The sequence below is a fragment of the Uranotaenia lowii genome, chromosome 3, assembly GCF_029784155.1.
Source record: "Uranotaenia lowii strain MFRU-FL chromosome 3, ASM2978415v1, whole genome shotgun sequence".
Classification (NCBI taxonomy): Eukaryota; Metazoa; Arthropoda; class Insecta; order Diptera; family Culicidae; genus Uranotaenia; species Uranotaenia lowii.
This window is the reverse complement of record NC_073693.1, coordinates 98,205,899-98,228,430: the sequence shown is the minus strand read 5'-3', so window position 1 is coordinate 98,228,430 and position 22,532 is coordinate 98,205,899. Positions and strand designations below refer to the sequence as shown.

Genomic DNA, 22,532 nt, shown 5'->3' with positions numbered 1-22,532 from the left:
ACTTATTTAAATCTATAATTTGAATTTTCTATAAATTCTCAATCTATTTTCTTTTTAAGAACTTTCATAAAGTTACAATCCTAATTCCCAGCTAACATTTTTGTAGCTACATTCTTATTCTGTTTTGAGATACGTCCCATATATATTTTAGAAAGATCGTATGAAAGTTGAAAAAACAGCATTTATCTACCAAAGTGGAGGCAATATACATACAATCGTTGCCAGCGACAATATTTTCTAATTCTCTGATTGGTCAATATTCCTCAATTCCCAACTGTTTTTTGCCTTTTGGATGCCCTGCTGGATGCAGAGGGAACATTAGGATGATTTTTTCAATTGAAGCCCGCGCGAGAGCAATATCATTTCAAAATTTACAAAATTGGCGGACTTTTTATCACATCCGATTTAAAATGACTTCAGACGACATATTATACGATCTTTTCACTATACAGTTGGTATTGCGATCCGCAACACCATTGTAAACGACTTAAATTGTCGTTTCTGATACTATTTCATACTCTCTAGATTAAAAACTTAAGGAAAAGAGATTTCATATGAATTGAATTATACAAATTTGAGTGCTCTACTTGGGGGGCTATCATTCATCGTTAAGAAACCATATATTTTTAAAGTTATGCTCACTGTTTTTTTAAGGTAAAAGATATGGATAAATTATTTTCAAAAACCAAAAAAAAACAGGTACACCAGGGCAAGTGTAAACAAAGGGTAAGGGTTGTGCAAGGGAAACAATATTGGCGGTTACACAGATAAAAGTTTAAAAGGATTTAACTCAGCTAGCCTATTGAAACTGGTTCATTAACAATTGATTTTGAATTTATAAATAAAAAATGTGAATAAATCTGTATAATGTTTAAAAATCTGTATCTGTATCTTAGCTGTATTGGCGTTGAAAAATCTACATAATACAGAAAAATCTGTATATATGACACCGCTGCAATTGCGCCACCAACAATGAAAAGCATCACCGATCATCGCCTGCTCTTCTGTGAGTTTTTTCGTCCATTCAATGCCATGCATTCAAATGAGTGTATAAAAAAGGCCGGGAAAGCCTGCCGGCTTTCCATTCTGTGCTCGACCGTTGAGCAGACTAGTTTAGTCGTGCTTTTTGTGCTTCAAGTGGCATAAGTTGTGTTTCCCTACCGTCGCCCAGATGGGCAAAGAGAAGAAAACTAATAACTCCAAAAGGAAGAAAGCGGCTGATGCCGATGGTGGCAAGCAATCGTCGGACTGTGCCTCTCGAAACGGAAGCGTCCTCCAAGCCATGCTCGCTCGAGAAGCGACCGCTCATCGCGTGGATCCGAGAGTATGGAATCTGCTAGTGAGACCAGTGCATCTCATTTTACTCCCAGCGTGGCCCATTCCCGTTCCTCAGCGACCAAGCCTGACGGAAACCCAACCGCATCAATCAACCAACCTGAAATCAAAGTGAAACTCCCGCCACTGGAAGTGAAGGATGTTGCACTTAACAAACTGGTTTATTTGCTAGCCACCGTCCACGCCCAAGCTGCATACAAACTCACGTCAATTGGCATCAAAGTTCTGCTACATGTCAAGGGTGAATTTGACCGGGTCACAAAGTTTCTGGAAGGATTCCAAAATGGAGTTCTTTACCCATGACATCCCCGGCGAAAAACCGTTCAAGGTGTTCATCGACACCGAGGAGATTGCGGCTAAAATCAAGAATCGCTTCAAGCTGGTTCCCACCGGAATCTTTCGTATAACACAGAAGAATGAAAGTTCCCGAAAACATCCGGATTGTCTCTTTCTGGTACATTTTCAGAAAGGGACAGTTACGCTGAACGCTCTACAAGCTGTCCGATCGCTTTTTTCGATCATCGTCCGGTGGGAACCGTACCGTGGTGGGCAACGTGATGTCACCCAGTGCCAGCGGTGTTTAAGTTTTGGTCATGGCACCCGAAACTGTTTCATCGCACCTAGATGCAGTATCTGTGCCCTAAAACACTCAACATCCACCTGCCCTGTGGCGGAAGCAGCTGAATTCAAGTGTGTTAACTGCGGAGGGGCTCATCAGGGTTCGGACCGCCAATGCCCAAAACGCGAGGAATACAAACAGATCCGAAAGAATGCATCAACCAACCACCAGCCAGGAAACAGGATTCGAGCTCCCCCGGCGTTCAATGACGTGAATTTTCCTGCTCTGCCAACGCGTGGTCCGGTCCCCAAGCCATCTGCCCAACCTCCCGTTGGTCCTTAATCATCCCGCCCTGGATTCCAATGGCAAGCAGCTCCATCAAACAATCAATCCGATCTGTTCTCTGCGAACGAACTGATGAAAATCTTTGTCAACATGACTAGTGCCCTACGCAATTGTCGAAGCAAACTCGAGCAGCTCTACCAGCTTACTTAAGGAAATGGCACGACTGCTGAACGATGATTTGGCGCACATTCAAGCTTGGTCCGACACAAATATGCTTCCAATCAACGCTGCAAAATCCAACGCGATGTTTATTTCTCGTAATCGAGCTATTCCAGACCTCCCGGTTATAACCCTTGGATCGGCTGATGTTTCATATGTTGAAAAAGTGTCAAATCTTGGTATAATTTTCCAAAGTAATCTAGAGTGGGACCATCAAGTAAATGCACAATGTGGTAAAATCTACGATGTACTCCGTCGTTTGAAACTGACAGCAAGCATGCTCCACCACATTTTATACTGAAAATAGCCAAAACCCTCATTTTTCCTCACCTTACTTTTGGCTCTGAGTTTTATTAAATGCTTCTGCTGCTGCTATGGATAGATTACGCGTAACAATCAACAATTGCATCAGATGGATTAACAAACTGGACCGTTATGCGAGAGTCAGCATACACCATCGGAGTTTCATGGGCTGTTCATTCTACGATTTCTTCAAGCACCGTTCTAACATCCTGATCCAGAAAATCTACACAACAAGAACCCCATTCTACCTTTATGAAAAGTTTATACCACTAAGGAGTAATCGAGTACGAAAAATGGTTATCCCGAGAAATCTTACCTCTCACTACAATGGCACACTATTCGTACGAGGCGTTGTCTACTGGAACCAGATAGGGGAGAGGCGGGCTATATGCGCATATTAAGAAAAGCACTCATTTTCTTCCATATTGCAATAGATAGGAGTCTAAAAACTATATGCACATGAGCGAACATCTGTTTTCTATACGTATGTGAAATTTTTCTGTTGAAATCTCTTACAGTTTTTGTGAAAATAATTTTATAATAAAAGAAGTCAAAAAAACCGATTTCCGAAACCGGCAGGCTAAATGCGCATATTTATGTTTTAAGCTATATTTCATTTACAATTGCAATATTTTGAAATTATTTAATTGAGAATGGTAGAAACGGATGTTAAGCATACGTGAAGGCTGAAATTTTGGTGAAATTTATTACATCATTAGTTTTTTTGCAGAAAACATAGTTAAGTATGCCATATGGCCATATTTCAGGGTTATATTTTGTTCATATTGTATTTTTATTGGATCAGTAGGAAGTTCTTCTTTTTTCGCTGTTAGATCGTGATTTGAGCGTAGATTTAATGTTCAAATGATAGAAAGTAAAAAATTTATAAGACTAATCTATTTTTCTTGATATAGACATTTAACCTGCCTTGATATGGGCATACAGAACATGTCTCTTATTCCAATATCTTATCATTTACAACTTTGCCAAAAGCTTCAATTTGTTGAATTTCCGATTTCCAGATGAATAAGAAAGAAAAACCACTAAAATTTGTGTTCACAGAACCTGTACGCACAATAATTAAAGTATAATATATTATAACAAAACTGACATAAATCTTGTTTTAATTTTTAAATTTTTTCGACATTATATAACAATTTATTTTTTCCATGTGTTGAAAGCGTATTACCCTCAAACTGCACTGATTAGATATGATGAATCTCTAGCCATATCGTCAATCGGCTGTATGCGCATATTACATAACATGCGCATTAAGGAACTCTTCCCCCTACCCGATGAAATCAAAATGAATCATAACATTGTTTTGTTTAAGAGAGAATGTTTGGCCAGGTTAGGTTAGGATAAGACGTAAGTAGTTAAGTTGCTGTACTGTAATTAAAAAAATTTTTTTGCACACTCCAGTACAAGCCGATTGCAATGTCTAATAAGATTGTATCTTGAATTGCAAGTATAAATAAATAAAATAAATAAATTAATAAAGATCCAAGTGCTCGGAAAATTTATCATCCAATATGACGTCTAAACCACTAACCATCTTTACTTGGAACGCTCGCTCTATTAGAGCGAAAACCATCGAGCTTGCCGATTTTCTTCGTAAGCATAACATCGATGTGGGCCTTTTGACGGAAACCCACCTGAAGTCAGACGCCAGCTTCTGGTTGCCAGAACACAACATCATCCGACTTGATCGCACCAGCTCCAGGGGGGGAGGGGTGGTGTTGCGATCATCGTAAGAAAGGGTATCCGGTACCTTATCCTGCCACACTTCCGCTCTACTGGTTATAGAGTCCCTCGGAGTCATCGTTGTGTACTGCCCCCGTCAGTGTACAGCCAGCAACGACTTAGCAGCCCAATTCAAGCGAGACTTGACGGCCATCACTCGCAACAGCTCCCGTTTCGTCGTGGGTGGCGATCTGAACGCTCGTCACGAAGCATGGCGCAACTACCAGCAAAACCAAAACGGGCGACTGCTGTTCGACCACTCCCAGCACGGACTGTACACGGTGCAGTTCCCAGACGAGCCCACTTTTATCTCTTACATCGCATTTGCTTGGCTCAAACGTCCAAAGCCGGCTAGAATCTCAGGTTGCGCAATGCATCCACAATTTAGATTCTTTCCCTTGTGTCGTCTCTTTATCAGACAAACTCTCGGCTGACTAGATTTGCTCAGCGCTGAAGTTTTCCAAAAATATGAAGGCTCCTGGGTTTGATGGTATCTTTAACCTAATTCTTAAAAAGCTCAGCAACAAAGTATACCAACTACTCAGTAATATTCTTAATAAATGCCTGGAGCTTCACTACTTCCCGATTAGCTGGAAAATAGCCAAAATCATCCCCATCCATAAAACCTGGATCCCACATTGCCTTCAAGCTACAGATCAATAAGTCTCCTTTGAGCGCTGAGCAAACTTTTTGAGAAACTTATACTAAAACGGTTTCTTAAGTTTGTGGAGGAACACAACATTATCCTTCCTGATCAATTTAGTTTCAGGAAAAGGCATTCAACCGCACACCAACTAGTTCGGGTGATAAACAACATCAGAAGGAACAAAAGTGTATCTAAGTCTAGGGTCACTCAATTTCCCTGTATATCTCATCAAAATCACCCGAAACTATCTTCAGCATAGGTCGTTTAGGGTGTCGTTGAATAGTTGCTTATTAGACATCATCTCCATCTCGGCAGGTGTTCCGCAAGGTATCTTGTTGGGCCTTATTTGCATGTTTTACCTTTATGCGGACGACACCGCGATTACCGTTAAGGGAAGAAAGCCCGATGAAATCACAAACAAACTACAACGATCCTTAAACACCTTTGCAAACTATGCCAAAACATGGAAAATCAGAATCAATGCCAAATCAATGCAAAAAGACTCAAGCAATTATGTTTCTCCACAAACAATCCCCAAAACTTAAACCTCCATCCAACTGTACGGTAATAATGGACGGCACAAGGGCCCAATGGTCCGCTGGGGTCGTTTACTTAGGACTAATGTTTGGCGAAAAACTGCTCTTTAGATCACATATCGAAATAACGTTGACAAAGTGTCATTCGTAAATAAGGTGTTTATACCCGCTGATAAATCGCAAATCCCACCTCTCAGGGATAAATAAATTGGCTGTCTACAAGCAAATTATTTCACCTGCAATCTTCTACGCTACGTTATTTTGTATAAACAGCACCATACATCATGCCACAGAGGGTTGTTTGTACACAAAATTTCGATCCGGACCGATTTTACTCAAACCGTTTGCGCGCTCATTCAAACAGTGCCATACACGATGAAAATCGTATTCACAGCGACAGAATGTCATCGAATTTCATAGCGTTTGTGCAAAGGCTATGTAGTCTATGGCCCGTTTTAGACAGCAAGCTTTGGAAATTTCCGCTGTCCACGCAGATGTGCGTGTGCGTGTGAGTGAATCGATCATCCAAGTTATCGGAGTGTTCGTCATTCCATTCAGATCCATTCAAGTTCCCGGCCAGTTAAGATGTGGCTTTTTGAGGTGATAAGAATTCCTACTTAAGATTCCTTTCTACTAGTTGAAGTTAGTTCCTTCCAAGTTAAGTTTTCCTTCCTCCTTTAAGTTTTGATTCCTCCAATTAAGTTTAAGTGTAAATAGTTTAAATAAAACTGTAAACAGAGAACAACTAAGAGCCTTGCTATAAGTAAAATTTCCCTCCAATTAACATCCGTCAATTGTGTTTTCGGACTTTTCGAACGAACCCCAAAGTCGAGCAAATATACAGCCCACGGCTATTTCATCGGTCTCATGTGAAATATAGGTACCCGCAAAGCTGTTCTATTAGACTGGCCCATAGCAAAAAAAAAATCTTTATATTCCACACGGCACCCCCTAGGTTGGTGCATTTAGGTGAAAAATGACTTTCTGAAAGTTTCAGGTCATTTGGAAGAAGCACGAGCTGGCGCAAAGGAATTGAAATTTGTATGGAGATTTTCGGCAAAATGTATGAAAAATCGACATACTTTCACTCTTTGTGTTCTAAAATATGTTTCCAGTATGCAAGAAAGCTCAGAATTTCAGGAATTGTAGTTCAAATAATGACAAACAAGTTTGTTGAAGATTGTGACGCGATAAGAGTTGACTGTGATGAGTTATCCGCAATTGAATGGGTGATTTTTTCGCATTTCATCGATATATCGTGAACGGTGTATAGGTGGACTATTAGTATCAACTTGATCGCATTGTCACACAATGAGAATTACAGATAGAAAGTTTGTGTCTTCGGCAAAGTAGTAGCTTATTTTATAACAAATATCTTCGCAAAAAGTTGAAAAAAGATTTAAAAAACTATGAACTGCTGCATTGTGCGACGACGCGATCAAGTTAGTGCGATTATTAGCCCATACACCGTTCACGAAATATGTATCAATGAAATGCGAAAAAAATCACACATTCGATTGCGGATTACTCATCACAGTCAACTCGTATCGCGTCACAATCTTCTACAAACTTATTTGTCATTGTTTGAACTACAATTCCTGAAATTCTGAGCTTTCTTGCATACTGGAAACATATTTTAGAACACAAAGAGTGAAAGTATGTCGATTTTTCATACATATTGCCGAAAATCTCCATACAAATTTCAAGTCCTTTGCGCCAGCTCGTGCTTCTTCCAAATGACCTGAAACTTTCAGAAAGTCATTTTTTCACCTAAATGCACCAATCCAGGGGGTGCTGCGTTGAAAAAAATGTTGTAAAAATCATCCCATACAAAGTTGGGCCAGTCTACTGTCCTATATGTCTATTTTTACAGAATGTTTAAAAATTGCTCCTCTAATTAACGTCAATTTTACAAATATTCATCCAATGTGTGCGACAAAATAAGCAATCATTGAAATTACGAAGGTTAGACTAGATAAAATAAAGATTATTTGTACAGTAAAGTCAAAAATTACAATTTTAAAAGTTTTCTCAAGCTAAGTTTAGCCTAATGGGTAAATTCCACAAAACTGTTCTTTTTTATTTCGTATGAAGCTTATTGAATTGTTCTTTGTAAAACTTGGAAAATAGTCAGCTACAAAGACATATTTTAAAAGTTTTTGTCATGCTGTTACTTGCTGCTTGGTCTTTAAAAGAATCTACGAACTAAAATACGCGTGCCTGTTAGCCCACGCGTAAGTCATAATGAATCGATTTTTCTCATTATATATTTGCAGTCAACATGTTTTGCTGTTTCTGATTCTGCATTAATTTAATTTGTATCTATAGTCTTTCTATAAAGATCATCGACCGAAAAGCATTCTAAAAGATGAAGATACAGGTTGTTAAATTCGTAGAACGTTGTTATTTATTTTATTTGAAATCTACTCAATTCTTATGAATAACTTACGTTATCTTTATCTAGATACGTGATACGTCATCAACATCCATCAGACTTATTTCCATCAGTAAACAATCAGTAAAGTGAATAATATAGCGCAGATAGACGGGATAAAAAGAATTGAGAAAGAATTGTGGGTACATTATTTTCTCATTGGCATCAGTATATTCCAAATCAAAAAAACAATGAACGATATTTTACATCAATTATCTTAATATATATGTATGAAGAAAGAAATAAAAAAGGTACAATTTCAATCGAGAAATCCACAAAAGTTTATACAAATCTTTAAAGTCGTTTTTCTCGTTTCGTTGGTTTTTTTTACATGGGACAGTCTTGCGGCGGCATTATACTACTGAGAGATTTTTCTTTCATTCCCTGAAGCTGAACATTTTTGTCAAACACCGTACCTTTGAAGGTTTGCTGACAAACAAGTTAAGTATATGCTGATGAGTTTGAGTAGTTAACTTTTGCATTGTAGGAAATTCAATTATATTTACAAGCAAAATTGTTTATTTAAAATCGATGTTATTTACCATTAAAAATTCTTTAGAGTAAATTCCTATAATAAGCAAAACAATATTTGCAAAGTTGACATTCAGTTGAAGGCAACCGCATGAAGCTTTTAGTTTAAATATTGATTTTTAATGTTGGAGCAAACCACCAAAAAAATATTTAAGACCTTCTTGAGCTTCACGGATAAAAAAGTCTATCGTTTAACTTGTTTTCTTAAATCGATTACGGCCAGTACAGCTAATCCTAAAATGGGATCCCCAAAATGGGAAGGCATAAAATTACCATAAATATCCATCATTGATTTCCGGCGCGACCAGAACGCCCTCAACTTATACACCTATAGTAGCTTGAGATGTCCTTTAAATCTCACACAATGATGTTTGAAAAGCATGAAAGAAAACACATCCAACAACGGATTCAATAAATTCGTTCCAACATTAACTGTCGCATTATCCGTTTTTGCCGAGCTCTCATACCACTTGTCGCATACCCGGATGGACTGCCAGGAATTTCAACCGTTAAAAATTGCCCACACCTCCGCGCAAAGGTTTTGGTACCGGTAGAACGCATTGGCGTTACGGGAAATGAAAAAATATTGATCTAGAAAAAATATGTGATAGTATTCGAATTAGTTGTATACAATTGCAAGAATAATAATGTAAAAGTTTTATATTTGATCTATTCGAGAAAAACAATTTTATGAGTAAGATCACAAACTGAAATAAAATTGCCAAATGAAAAATTCGTAATTTTATTTAAAAACTTAATTTAAAAAATTTAAAAAAATCCCAAAATTTGTACTTTTTAACAATTTTTCGAGTTAATTTTTCACATACTGACGCCCATGGCATTTTCCTATTGGCCTATTTTTTTTTCTCGCCCTCCTGAAGTGTGAAACTCTTCGGCATTCCCGGCACTTTTAGAACTCCCGCTGGGGATAATTTTCGCTTTTATGATCAGCGCCAACAACTTCTGGTTTCGGGAACCGTTTGTTGAAGCTGAAATATGAATTTCATTTATTACAAAAGCCACACGTTTCGCATTTTTTCCCCTCTTGCCAGTTGCTTCCCTTGATGGTTTTAAATATCTCGCCTGACGCTCTGTTGCTTTTGATAAACTTGCCAACGATTGATGAGGGGGTGTGGCAACTGTGGGGGTGGCTTTTTACCGTTGAATTCGGTCTTTGTATTACTTTTCGGTAGACCACAAAAACATGCTTAAGATTTATTGATGTTTCAACTGAAACAACAAATCCAGTCTCTCGGCAAAGCCATTGGTGAAATTTCATTGGAATTCCAAAGGTGAATTTGAATTCAATGAAAGATATATGTAAATTATGTTACGGTAAATGTAAAAAAAATATTCCTGGAAACTGTGAATCGAGATAAATATTTCCAGGAATATAAAAAAAAAAATAATCGGAAAATTTAACAATAGACCACTGTTTGAAAATGTTTTATTGGAATAAACTTTGTCATGACCTATCCGTTATTGCATTCCTCAACACACAAAGTTCAAACTGTGTTCCACATGATTCTCAAAACACCAAATCAACTCCAAAGCTCATCCAAAGTCTGATGATTGCAGCACCAAAATTATGTGGAAAACTTTTCACTTTCCCAACCATTCGAGCGCAATTAACAGGGGTGAAATTGATTTTCCGTTTTCTATTTGCCCTGGAGTGGAAATGCCTTTGCCGTCGCTTTGGCTTGGGTTCTAGCTCCAATGGATTTCAGATGTTTACCAGCATCTTATCAGTGTTGCTCTCGGATGTTTGGATGCTAAAATTTCCTATTACTCGCACAGTCCCCACTCTAAACTTTCCCCATTACCCGGGGATCTCCGGTACCCTTTGGGGACTTATTTGCCTTTTTCACACAAAGGCAAATAATAATTTTGTTGCAATTTCCGCTTCGTAGACTGTTTTCCAATATTTTCCTTTGCTGCTTGTTGTGTTTGGCTCGTACAGATTATGTCCGATGAAAGTGCTTTGGTGTGTTTCGACTCGTTTACGAGCTCATGGTTACAAAATACTCACAAACGGCTTTGCTAAAAAAAAGTGCGACTTTATCTCCCTGACAAAAAATGCTTCAAAAAATTTTTAATTTTACTTTTATCATCTTCTTTCGTTGGTTTTATAGAGATGCATTATGTAGGGTGGTTGAACCGGCTGTGTCCGTGTCTTTTGAAAGAAATCGCTCTTACTTATTAACCCGTTTCAAAACCTCCTAAAAAGTATTTATAATTGATTCAAATTGGTGGTTTTAGCGGCGTGTTCACGTGTCTGATAGTGGAAGTGGAAAAATCTCCGGAGCCACCATTTACATATTCCATAAAAACCAATTTCATATGAAATAAAGTTTATAGATAAAAATAATTAAACATTCTGTCATTTCTTTTTTTTGCGTAAATTATTCAAAACTAAATAAAGATGAAAAAAGAAAATTAAACCTTTTTTTTACAACATACAATCAACCTTTAACCGACTCAAGACCGATTGTACACCATGTATGCCATTATCACAAAAATATTTTTTTCATTTATTTCGAGTTTATTATTTTCCCGTAAAAATTAGGCAAAACATACTAAGAATACATTTTCGCTAGCTGGTATCAGTTTTAAACGTTCTCTGGCGCATGTTTGGATAACGTGCCAGTATTAACCTACCTGTTTTCTGAGGATGATGTTCGATGGAGAAATGTTCTAACTACAGTCGGGAGCTCTCTGGAGCCACTTTTTGATTCATCGGAAGTTACTTTCTGATCAAGCTTTGTAGATGTGTATTGCGGTGGTCCTTATTTCCTAACTTCATTGAAACCTAGCTCTCACCCATCCATTTAATAATAAAATAAAACGGGCAAAATTTTAGCTCATTCGTATAACTATAAGGCGATCCTCAAAGACCTTTAAATTTATATGGAACTGTCTATGGAAAAAGCGAATATTTTCAAAAAAAAAATGTAGTGATAAGTTCTGGCAGCACTGTGGAACAATACAAACTTTATGACGTGAAGTTTTTAATGTGATGAAAAGCTTTGTGGAAAACTTAAAATCATTTTGACACTCATGTGAAAAAAAAATACAGGGATATAAGGTTAGCATAAACTTTGACAAATATTTTCATATAAATTCAATGAAAAAGTGACAGCAAAATCATAATGCCAAGAGCTATTTATAAACTTTCCTCAATTGTTTGTTGTGTTACTCTTTTTGTAGTTTTTTTTAACCGGTAAACCTTTTTTTAATAAAACACTACAGTTGGACAGTGTCGCCAGATGTAATATCTCTGTTTAGGTTACATTTCAAAAGAAAAGACTTAGATCAAAACAAACCAATGTTTACAATGTTACTGTGTTGAACATAAATGAGTTCCTGTAACATGTGGCAGCTCGAACCGCTATAAAAAAATTGAGAACAGGCAACCTTCGGAAGGCCTGACTTCCAATATCAGAAACTCATAAGGGCATACCAAAAAACACTATAAAGCTGCTCTTTGAGCATTTTCATACCACTTCTTGTATTTGGCTCATGACTCTCCTGAGACTGTTATTGGATGACAATGTTTCATTCACAAACACAGTTTGAATAAAAATAATTTCTACAAATTAGTAACGATGAAAGAAAAAATTAATAATAGTGGAATCAACAACAATGAGCAACGATTTCACATCATTTGTAACATTACAAAATTTCTTTTAATATATTGATGATGAAAATCAGTAACGTTACAAAATTTCTTTATTTTCTTCCGGATCTAATATCCCTAAAAAATCCTTACTTTTGGAAAAAAAGACAACGGTTACATAAATGACAAAGCATAACTCTATACAAAATAACATAAACAAATTTCCAGTTCATTTCGAAAAAAAAACTCTTCCAAAAGATATAATGGAAAAAAGTCCGTAGGTCGTGGTGAACATAGAAAACCTTACAGAGTAAAACCAATCAGCTTGGCAACTTAGTTATCAAACTATCAATTTGTTAAAATCAAGCGATTTAAAAGACGCTTCCTTCATAACCTTCCTTTACGGTTAAAAAAAAGACAATTAGCCGGTTTGGGTCATATAGACCCGGAATACTATTTTGGCTGTATCTTCAAAACGACTCAACCGATTTTCATAAATTATACAATTTTTGAATAGTCTACATGTTCACTTCCAATTTATGAAGAAAATTAAATATTCTTATTATTTTGTTGCTGTAAAAGGCCGGATTAAGGGGAGGGCGGTGAGGGGAAAAAAGTTTTAACATTATTCTAATCATACTACTTCAGAAATCAAAACTAGAAAATCGTTATTAAAACTTGAAATATAATAACTTAAAGGGCCCCCGTGAAATAGTATCTAGAATAGTTTTTCTCTTACATACACGCAGGAAAAACTATAGATATATCAGAGCCCTATAGTTTACTAATCACTAAAATTTATTTATTCGACTTAAATTTGCTTAGCGCAATCAAGTATTTTATGTAGGAGAACATCTGTAATGACAAAAATATTTTAAACTTAAAACTAAAAACTATCCTAAAATTAAACTAATTATAAAGAGAACGAATCTCTGCGATGGAAGACTGCATCGATTTGCCTCTGAAGTTGGAGATGATTTTCTTGGCCATCTCTTCGATCGATTCAATGCCCGCAGTCCGATGAAGATCTTCGGTGCTGTGCCAAGGTGGAAGCCGCAAAATCATTTTCAGAACCTTGTTCTGAATCCTCTGAATGGCTTTCTTCCTCGTCGCGCAGCAGCTAGACCAAATCGGAACTGCATACATTATCGCTGGTCGAAACACCTGTTTGTAGATAAGCATCTTATTTCGCAGACACAACCTGGATTTCCTGTTGATGAGAGAATAAAGAGATTTAGTGTATTTATTACATTTTGATTGAATATCTTCAATGTGATTTTCAAAAGTAAGATTCCGATCAAGTGTGAGTCCCAAGTACTTCACGTGATCAGACCATTCTAATGAAACCCCATTAAAAGTTATGGAATGATTTTCATTAGGTTTAAAAAAATTGAGCTCTTGGCTTATGGGCAAATAAAATAAGTTTAGTTTTGGAAGCGTTAGTAGAAATTTTCCACATTTTCAAGTAATTCAAAAAAGAATTTAAATTTTGTTGCAATCTACTGCGTACCACACGTAAATTTCGACCTTTGGCTGAAAGCAAAGTATCATCGGCAAATAATCTTCTACCTTTTCCTTCTGGTACATCAGGAAGATCAGAAGTAAAAATATTGTATAAAATTGGCCCACGTATACTGCCCTGAGGGACACCAGCTCTAATGGGTGTCCTTTCAGAGCATGAATTGTAATAGCTTACTTGTAAGGTTCGGCTTGTCAAATAATTTCGAATAATTTTGGTGAGATATACAGGAAAATCAAATCGAGCTAATTTAGCTACTAAACCTTTGTGCCAAAAACTGTCAAAAGCTATTTCAATATTAAGAAGAGCAACACCAGTTGAACAACCTTCAGATTTGATAGCGTTAATCATATTATTTACACTCAAAAGTTGATGAGTAGTAGAATGTCCATGACGAAAACCAAATTGTTTATCAGGGAAAAGAGAATTATGATTAATGTGAATCATCGTTGTTCGTCGCTTATGTTTTTTGTTGTCACGGGCTCGCAAGGCCCGCAGCTAACCCCACTATCTCGCAGGAGGACCGTCGTGTTGTTGCTGTTTTGGGTCCCGAACACCACCAGGACGTTGTTGCACTCCGCACGCCACCCCTGACATGGAGAACAGACGCGTACGAAGCCCCCTGACTCAGTCTGCATGCGACCAAAGCATCCACCGGGGTTGGGTACCCGATCTCCGCTAAGGTTGCTCGCACCCCAGCTAGCACCACGGGGAGGTAGAGAATCGGAGTTGCAGACAAGAGGTGATATGACCACTACCCGAAGGTTGGATGTATGGGGTCTCGAGTTGCACATTGTCTACCGTTCACTAGCCATGTGAATCATCATTCTATTCAAAATAACTTTCTCAAATAGTTTACTTAAAGAAGGAATTAAACTAATTGGTCGATAACTTGAAGGCTCTGAAGCACTTTTTCCAGGTTTCAAACTGGAGTCACTTTGGCATTATTCCATTTATTGGGAAAATAAGCCAAGTGAAAATTGTTTTTGAAGATTTTTACTAAAAAAATTTAATGTGCTTTCAGGTAGATTTAATAAATTGAACATAAATATGATTGTTTGGTTCTTACCCGAAAATACGATCAAGCCAACCATCAGATTATGCGATGCCACAAACATGGCTATGACTAAACTAGCGATAATCAAAAAAGGATGGCTTTTTTAACCGTCATTGCTATTCCCCCTGAATACGATAAACCGATTGTTATTATCGTTTTCCAAATAAAATACATTTATTTAATTAAAACGCATATATTTTAATCGATTTTGTTGGTCTCATGGCCGAGACCCGCTGGAGGAAGTAAAACACCATGACTCCGAAAGGAAAAAAAGGTTTGGTTAAAAGTCCGAGCATTAGAATGTTTAATGTAAATATTCAAAACCCTACACGATATTATTTATTGGTTCGAGAACCTGGTCGGGAATCCGAAGTTTACGCCCGCTGCTGCTGTTTGCCCATAGGTATCTAAAACGACGTAAATATGTTACAAAAATAAACAACTTTAAAAGGAAATTAGCTTTACAGACATTTTCATTACTTGGTGACGGTTAACTTTTCTTAAAAAAAAACTCAAACACCTCCTTTGTTTTTTTACTTTTTTTTAATTCCTAGACCAAATAAATATACTGCTTGCTCGTCTTGGAAATCAATGTTGGTTGAACAAAATTCGAAGTCTAGTCAAGCATCAGTGGTATTTGAGAACTAACTATCAGATTGAAGGAGAACGCAGAAGAAATTTGTTATGCATGTGAGCTCAGAAATGTTCTGGAATGAATTAGATATTTGCAATAACATTTTAATGTGAATTTTTGCGGTATCTGAGGTAGAAACTCATTCAGTAGATTTTGCGAAAAAGAAGCTAAATATTTTTTGCCACTGACAACTTGTGATCAAACTGTTAAATTTTGTGACTGCTGCGATCTTTTCAATTTTTTGGGGGAAGTGCAACCAACTGGGTTGCTTAAATCTACCTGAGGAAATGTGATGATCATCATGAGCAGGAGAATTTATTTATTTTATTTACATAGTATTCCGTCTCACGACATAACTTGACGAACATAATTCCTAAAATTCACTCGGTCCATGGCAACCGTTCTCCAATTCTTCGGGCAACCCACGTTCGCCAGATCACGCTCCACTTGGTCTAACCACCTCGTTCGTTGCGCCCCCGCTCGTCTTGTTCCTACCGGATTCGTAGCGAACATCTGTTTTGCAGGACAGTCGTCCGGCATTCTCGCAACATGTCCTGCCCAGCGTATCCGGCCAGCTTTTACCACCTTCTGGATACTGGGTTCGCCGTAGAGTCGCGCGAGCTCATGGTTCATCCTTCGCCTCCACACTCCGTTCTCCTGTACGCCGCCAAAGATGGTTCTTAACACTCGTCGTTCGAATACTCCGAGTGTACGCAGGTCCTCCTCGAGCAATATCCATGTCTCGTGCCCGTAGAGAACAACCGGTCTAATGAGCGTCGTATATAGGTTACACTTCGTGCGAGGGCTAAGTCTTCTCGACCGCAGTTGCTTGTGGAGTCCATAGTAGGCACGACTTCCGTTGATAATTCGCCTCCGGATCTCACGGCTGGTGTCATTGTCTGCGGTCACCAGTGAGCCGAGATAGACAAAGTCTTCGACTATCTCCAGCTCGTCACCGTCGATCGTGACCTTGTTATTACTGGACAAGCGGGTTCGGTCGGTCTCGAATCCGCAGGCCAGCATGTACTTCGTCTTGGACGTATTAATCATCAATCCAATCCTTCCTGCTTCGCGTTTCAGTTTGCGATAGATCTCCTCCACTGCCGCAGATGATCTGCCGACTATATCAATGTCATCGGCAAAGCAGATAAGTTGACTGCATCTGTTGAAAATCGTGCCTCGCATTTCGCCCACCGCTCGTCGAATAACACCTTCTAGCGCCACGTTGAACATCTTGCAGAATAGACCATCACCTTGTCGAGGCCCCCTGCGCGATTCGAATGAACTCGAGCAGGAGAAATGAAAGCCAAGTTTAATTCCTGCATCTTTTGTACTTATTTTACATAATATTTTATACCCATTAACCTTTACAATGTTCAATATATGTTGAAGGGAATGTAATAAGTCAATTGTTTATGAATCTAGGTCAAAGTCGTTTAAAAACCTTTTGAGTTATCAACATGACTCGTAAGGTTTTGTTTTTTTTTTATATTTTTTTTGTTCTTTTTTCTTTCCAAGAGCGAGTAAAGGCGCTTTATCCTTGGTCAATGACCAGAAATGATTGTACACTAAAATCCAAAACAGTTCAAGAAATACAAAATAAGCTTAGATTTCTTAAGTTATTTTATTTATTACAGCAAATTCTTCAAATCATTTCCAGCCCCTCAGAATGACCCAAGTGATTGGCCAAATTACTCTAGGTAACGCAGGGTTTCTTCATCAAGGAGCATTTTTCTTAGCATGCTTCCAACGATACTCTGCCCACTTGAAATGTATGGTACTGGTGGTCCACGTTTCTTCCTGTTCCTGTGTTCCGGATGACTCTGCGTTCTCTGCTCCATGGTAGGTCCAACCAATTTGTGTTTTTGATCATTTTAATGTTTCAATGTTAAAATTATTGAAAACATAAACAAAGACAAGAAGAATAATAACACATTTGTTATTCTTTGGGACTCAGACATAAGTTCTGGCTATGGAAGTACGATTAGTGATTAGTGATTAGTTTTTTTTTGTTTTTTTTTTGTTTCGATTATAGTCGTTTTACTATCTTTATGGCATTCGCGACTTTATCAACGTTATCATCGTTATTGAAAAACTTATCCGGTACAACTGTGTTCGATGTTTACTCTTGGGCTCGAAATCGTGGACATCGGCTCAGGAGACAACAGACTTGCCAACTGAGCTATATCACAAGCCCTGATTAGTGATTAGTGATTAGTGTTAATTTGTATTGAAACATTTTCAACTGATTTAACCAAAATTTTATCATCTACTGAAGGAGTAAAGATGCTGAATACAGCATATCATTTTCCAAATGATTATTTTCAAATTATCATAGAAACATGAATATTTCTATATTTTTATCTTATCTTTTCCCAGATTAAATTCATTGAGTTTTTCAAGTCTTGTGGTGTTTCTTCAGTTACTGAAGTTCTGTTTCATAAATTTTCTGAATTTTGAGAACTTAGGATTTGGATTCTTTATCTGACTTTTTTCGATAATAACTGATTCTGTGTTTTAAACATTTAACCTCTATTCTGATTTTTATTTTCGACCGATCATTTTTGCACTTATACCCCTTTGGCTTTGAGGGCATCGAATGAAACTTTTGTCACATTAAGAATAACAATTTGTAAACCATAAACACCTCATGAAAAGGTTTTCTTTGTGTTTCAAGGATATAAAATTTAATTTAACATTTGGTCCATTTTCTGCTTTGGCTCTGATTGTAACTTTGAATCTCTTTTTTTATTTAATTAATATTTTGTTTCTCAAACCTTGATTTGAAATTATGACTAAGACACTAAATTTAGCTTCTGCATATAACCTGATTTCAAGTTTTGAATTCTGTAACTTTTATATCTGTATCTCTATGAAATTTAAATGTATTTTTTTAAATTGCGACCCAGAGATGGGTCTTGACTCAAACATTCAGTCAGCGAAACTTTTTTTGTAGAGAAATGAATCCAACTTAGATGAAATTTCAGGGACTAGATAAGAGAAAATCGATGTTGAAAAACATGCGAAAAAAAAATCAGTATCCTGTAGTAGAATGTTAATACATGGGCCCCGGAGAGGCGCAAGATGTGGGTTCAAGTCTCACCGGGAGACAAGGCGAATTTTTTTCGCATGTTTTTCAACATCGATTTTCTCTTATCTAGTCCCTTAAATTTCATCTAAGTTGGATTCATTTCTCTACAAAAAAAGTTTCGCTGACTGAATGTTTGAGTCAAGACCCATCTCTGGGTCGCAATTTAAAAATAGAAATAAGGCGGTGCCAAACACTGAAATTGGCTGGATATCCAAATACGGCAAACGCATCATTTCTCATCATAACTGACAACCCGTGCAGGATATGAGAAGGCAATGCAAATCTTGCCGTACTTAAAAATGTCCAAAACTTGATTCCAACTACCGTAAGATGAAATGATGGGAATAGAAATAGACCAAGAAAAATGATTATGATCACATGGGAGAACTATTCCCTTCATTCCGAAAGACATCGACACTCAACCAGTATAATATTCATACGCCAGGTTGGTCTCCTGTAGTAGAATGTTAAAACATGGGCCCCGGAGAGGCGCAAGATGTGGGTTCAAGTCTCACCGGGAGACAAGGCGAATTTTTTTTTCGCATGTTTTTCAACATCGATTTTCTCTTATCTAGTCCCTGAAATTTCATCTAAGTTGGATTCATTTCTCTAAAAAAATTTAAATGTAATTTTTTTTTATTTTTTGAATTTTGTAGTCTATGTTTCAAATCTCCTTGATACTTCCCAATATTCATTAGGAAAATATTACTCGATAAAGCACAAATCAATGATGAAATGAAGATCATTTAAAATATCTATACGGTCTGTTTTTCAAATCAAAGAATTTTAGTTGTTAATAAGGTATTAAAAAATAACATAATTAAATTTTGCACCTTGCAGCTCAAAACAGAGCTTCCATTTTTGAGAAATTTCTAAACTCTTTCCTTCCGCAATGTTTGCACGTGGTTAATTAACAATTTTTATTTGAAGATACCAGAAACTATGTTCTACGCAGACAACATGGCTTTTTGAAGACAGTATATTGAACTCATATTCAGTTCTTTTACGTTTTTAAAAGGTCTTGTATTCTCTGGGATAGCATTTGAAAAAAAAAATCGAATCATTTCTTAACTCTAAGCGTACATCTTTCGAGGATATGATGGCTAGCATCTTACAAATGCTAAAACTACCAACCCATCTCTGTGTACTTTGTATGCCGTGACCGGGATTCGTTCTCATGCCCGCTGGCATAGAAGACTTGAAGGCTATCCTCTACACCACGGGCTGCGGCTTGACATGCGGCAAAACAATTCCAAGAGTCCAGAATAGCAAAATGTTAAAATTTGATAAAATTACTGCTAAATTTTTTTTCTATCTTCAGTAACCCATATTTTAGAAGAATTTCTAAAAGGGAAAATCAAACAAAACAATAGATTTATAAGATACTTTCCATACTTCTACCGAAGCTCTCAACAAGATAAAGTCTTAACGATATATTAATTCAAAAAAATCGGAGACTTCAAACCCTTCTCCCTGTCTGGATGTTATGTCTATGTGTGAAATTTACCGCGTAATAAGATCCCGATCAACGATATCCGCTCAAGAGCGAGCCGGCGGCGGTGGTCTTGATTTTATTATCCCCCATCAAATCACCGGAAACGGGCTGTTCGTTCATATTGTACAGATACATCCAAACACACAACTAACCCAAAACCAATTACTTTCAGCGAACCTGCTGGTGGAACGAGGTGTGCAAGGAGGAATTTCAGCAGCTCTTCCGGTGCCGATGCCCTCAGTGGTCCTACTGCAGGTGAGATATTTCTCCTTTCTTCAATGAATCGAACCGGAAAACGATTTGGGAGAAAGAATCAAGACAATAGGATGTGTTGATTTTATTTGGATTTTATCCAGATCTTTTAATTTCCAGATATGTATGTTGAAATTCCAAGAATTTTGAATTTTGAGTTATCAAATCGAAAGTTTGTATTCTTAGTCTATAGTTCCACTTGTAAAATTCTTATCAAAGATTCGACTCAGCCTTATGGTAGATTTCTTTCACCTCACCTCATCGATGGTCAAGGTGTAGTGTCAGTCAAGAAAAGGAAAGATAACAAATCTAATCATATTTTGCTGGTCTCGAAACCTGCCCAGATTTTCGCTCATCTTCTTACTTTTCATCTTTTCTCACTATTTTTTTTTTTTGCTCTTTCATCCATCCAGATCTCCTGGACGGTACTATAACGCGTACTGTTCGATGACCAACACGGGCTACATTTGGACGCAGCCCACGTGGGATTGGGAAACGGCCTAACGAGCCACGTGGCCAGATGTCAGGAAACATGAGAACCCAATCCGAAGTCCCTAGGCCGCCAGGGATCTTCGCAGCGAATTCTACATTCAGTGGGCAAAACAAGCCACATTGAGTTACTTTATGTGATTACCGAACGAGATATTTCAACATTTTCATTTGACCTGTCTAAGACCAAAAAAATGTAATGGAAAAAAATACTAGGAAACATCATCATCGGGATGCGAATCATTGCATTCAATAGAGACCAAATATTTTATATAGGATATTTAAGGTGTCACACCATGTAGAATTTTATCAAACCATAGGTTAGTGCATTATACACACTAAATGATTTTTCAAAAAGGCTAGAGCATCGAAAAGACTCGTGTAATGGCAAGGATATGAAAGACTTTTATGGTGAGCGCACAGCAAAAGATGCATTTTTTATTTACTCATCACAATCGAATCAAGGCTTTCCCTAAAAAAAAACTCAATCATATCAAGGTTTTGAAGTAAAATGCCAAACTCTTGAACTTTTGTTTTATTGTCAAAGAATTCATTTTAAACCTTAGTCTTAGTTCAATGCCCAACAAATAATATAATTGATACACTTATAAAAAAAATGGACTTATCACACATATAAAGGAAAAACAAAATCAAAGTCGCTTAAAAGCCAAGCAATTCTACTTCAAATGTTTTAAAACGAAAATGAAAAACTTTAAAAAGAAATACAAATACAACCTTATCAAGCCGTTTATAAAAATGGAATATTTTACTACTAAGTCAGTAGAATAGTACCGTTTAGTGATCTCTAGATAGATAGTAAGTGGAATACCAATGCAAGTCGGCAAGATTGCAAACAGTTTGCGAACGTGTTGCTAACAGAAAGATTCTAGTTTTAACCTAGTTATTATGCATGCGGTTACGATTTGGGCATAACTGCATATAATGTACGTTACGTACATACGTGTAACTATGCCTGTTTTCGGACAGTTCAGTGAAACAAATCTTATAAATATATACTTCACACAAACACACGCAGCAAAATGTAATAATCTTACCAGTCACATGAAAAAAAAAACACGCCACAAGTTGAATTGAAATAAATTCGTTTAAGGCAGCGGTGTTGTTGTTGAAAGAAAGAAATGAGAACGAACTATTTATATATATTTTTTAATTTAGCTCCACGAAGAAAAAATCAAAAAATTATCATTTGCAACTAGCTGCCTTGTAACATTGATGGAATTTTTAATGATTTGGTTTGATAGCATATACATTATTTCATATTCAAATTGTACTTGTATAAAATTCCTCTCTCAAGTCATTAAAAAACAATTATTATAGTCTCCCTGTCAAATAATCATAAAAACAATTCTCGTTCCCTTATCCCTTTTAAGCAAAAATTGCTCGATCATTTCTCGATTTAAAAAAATCTGGCTGAACCCCCTTTTCTATTTCCCCACTAAAAAAAAAGTAAGAAGTCTCAGAAAAAGATTTTTTGTTTCCATATACTCTCCCAGGTGAAGTTTGACGCCATTTGCAAAAGAATCGAGCTATGGAAAAATTGTATGATGAGAGCAACTCTTTTAACTTTTTATCTAGGCACTGCACAGTGGTCCGAAAGAACAAAACGTGGAACTTTTATCCTAGCGCCTTCGTCTTTTATTTTAGCTCTAAAGCGTCTTCAGAACATATGGTCGGGATTCGACCAGACCGAACTGAACGCCATCAGCATTTTTTCGAGTCACTTGTGTTTAATGTACAAAAATTTTGATCAATGGACGGATTATGTAA

The 22,532-nt window shown here is 37.1% G+C and overlaps 1 protein-coding gene across 1 annotated transcript in view; it reads left to right on the top strand.

The window, feature by feature from the left end:
- The window catches only part of LOC129756005 (uncharacterized), a 29,874-nt gene extending 7,990 nt beyond the window's left edge, over positions 1–21,884 (top strand). The window contains exons 3-4 of the mRNA XM_055752756.1: positions 20,176–20,258; positions 20,669–21,884. Coding sequence (XP_055608731.1) covers positions 20,176–20,258; positions 20,669–20,759 — 174 coding nt within the window. The 3' untranslated portion in view covers positions 20,760–21,884. The remainder of the gene's footprint in view (positions 1–20,175; positions 20,259–20,668) is intronic.
- Positions 21,885–22,532: the final 648 nt, after the last annotated feature.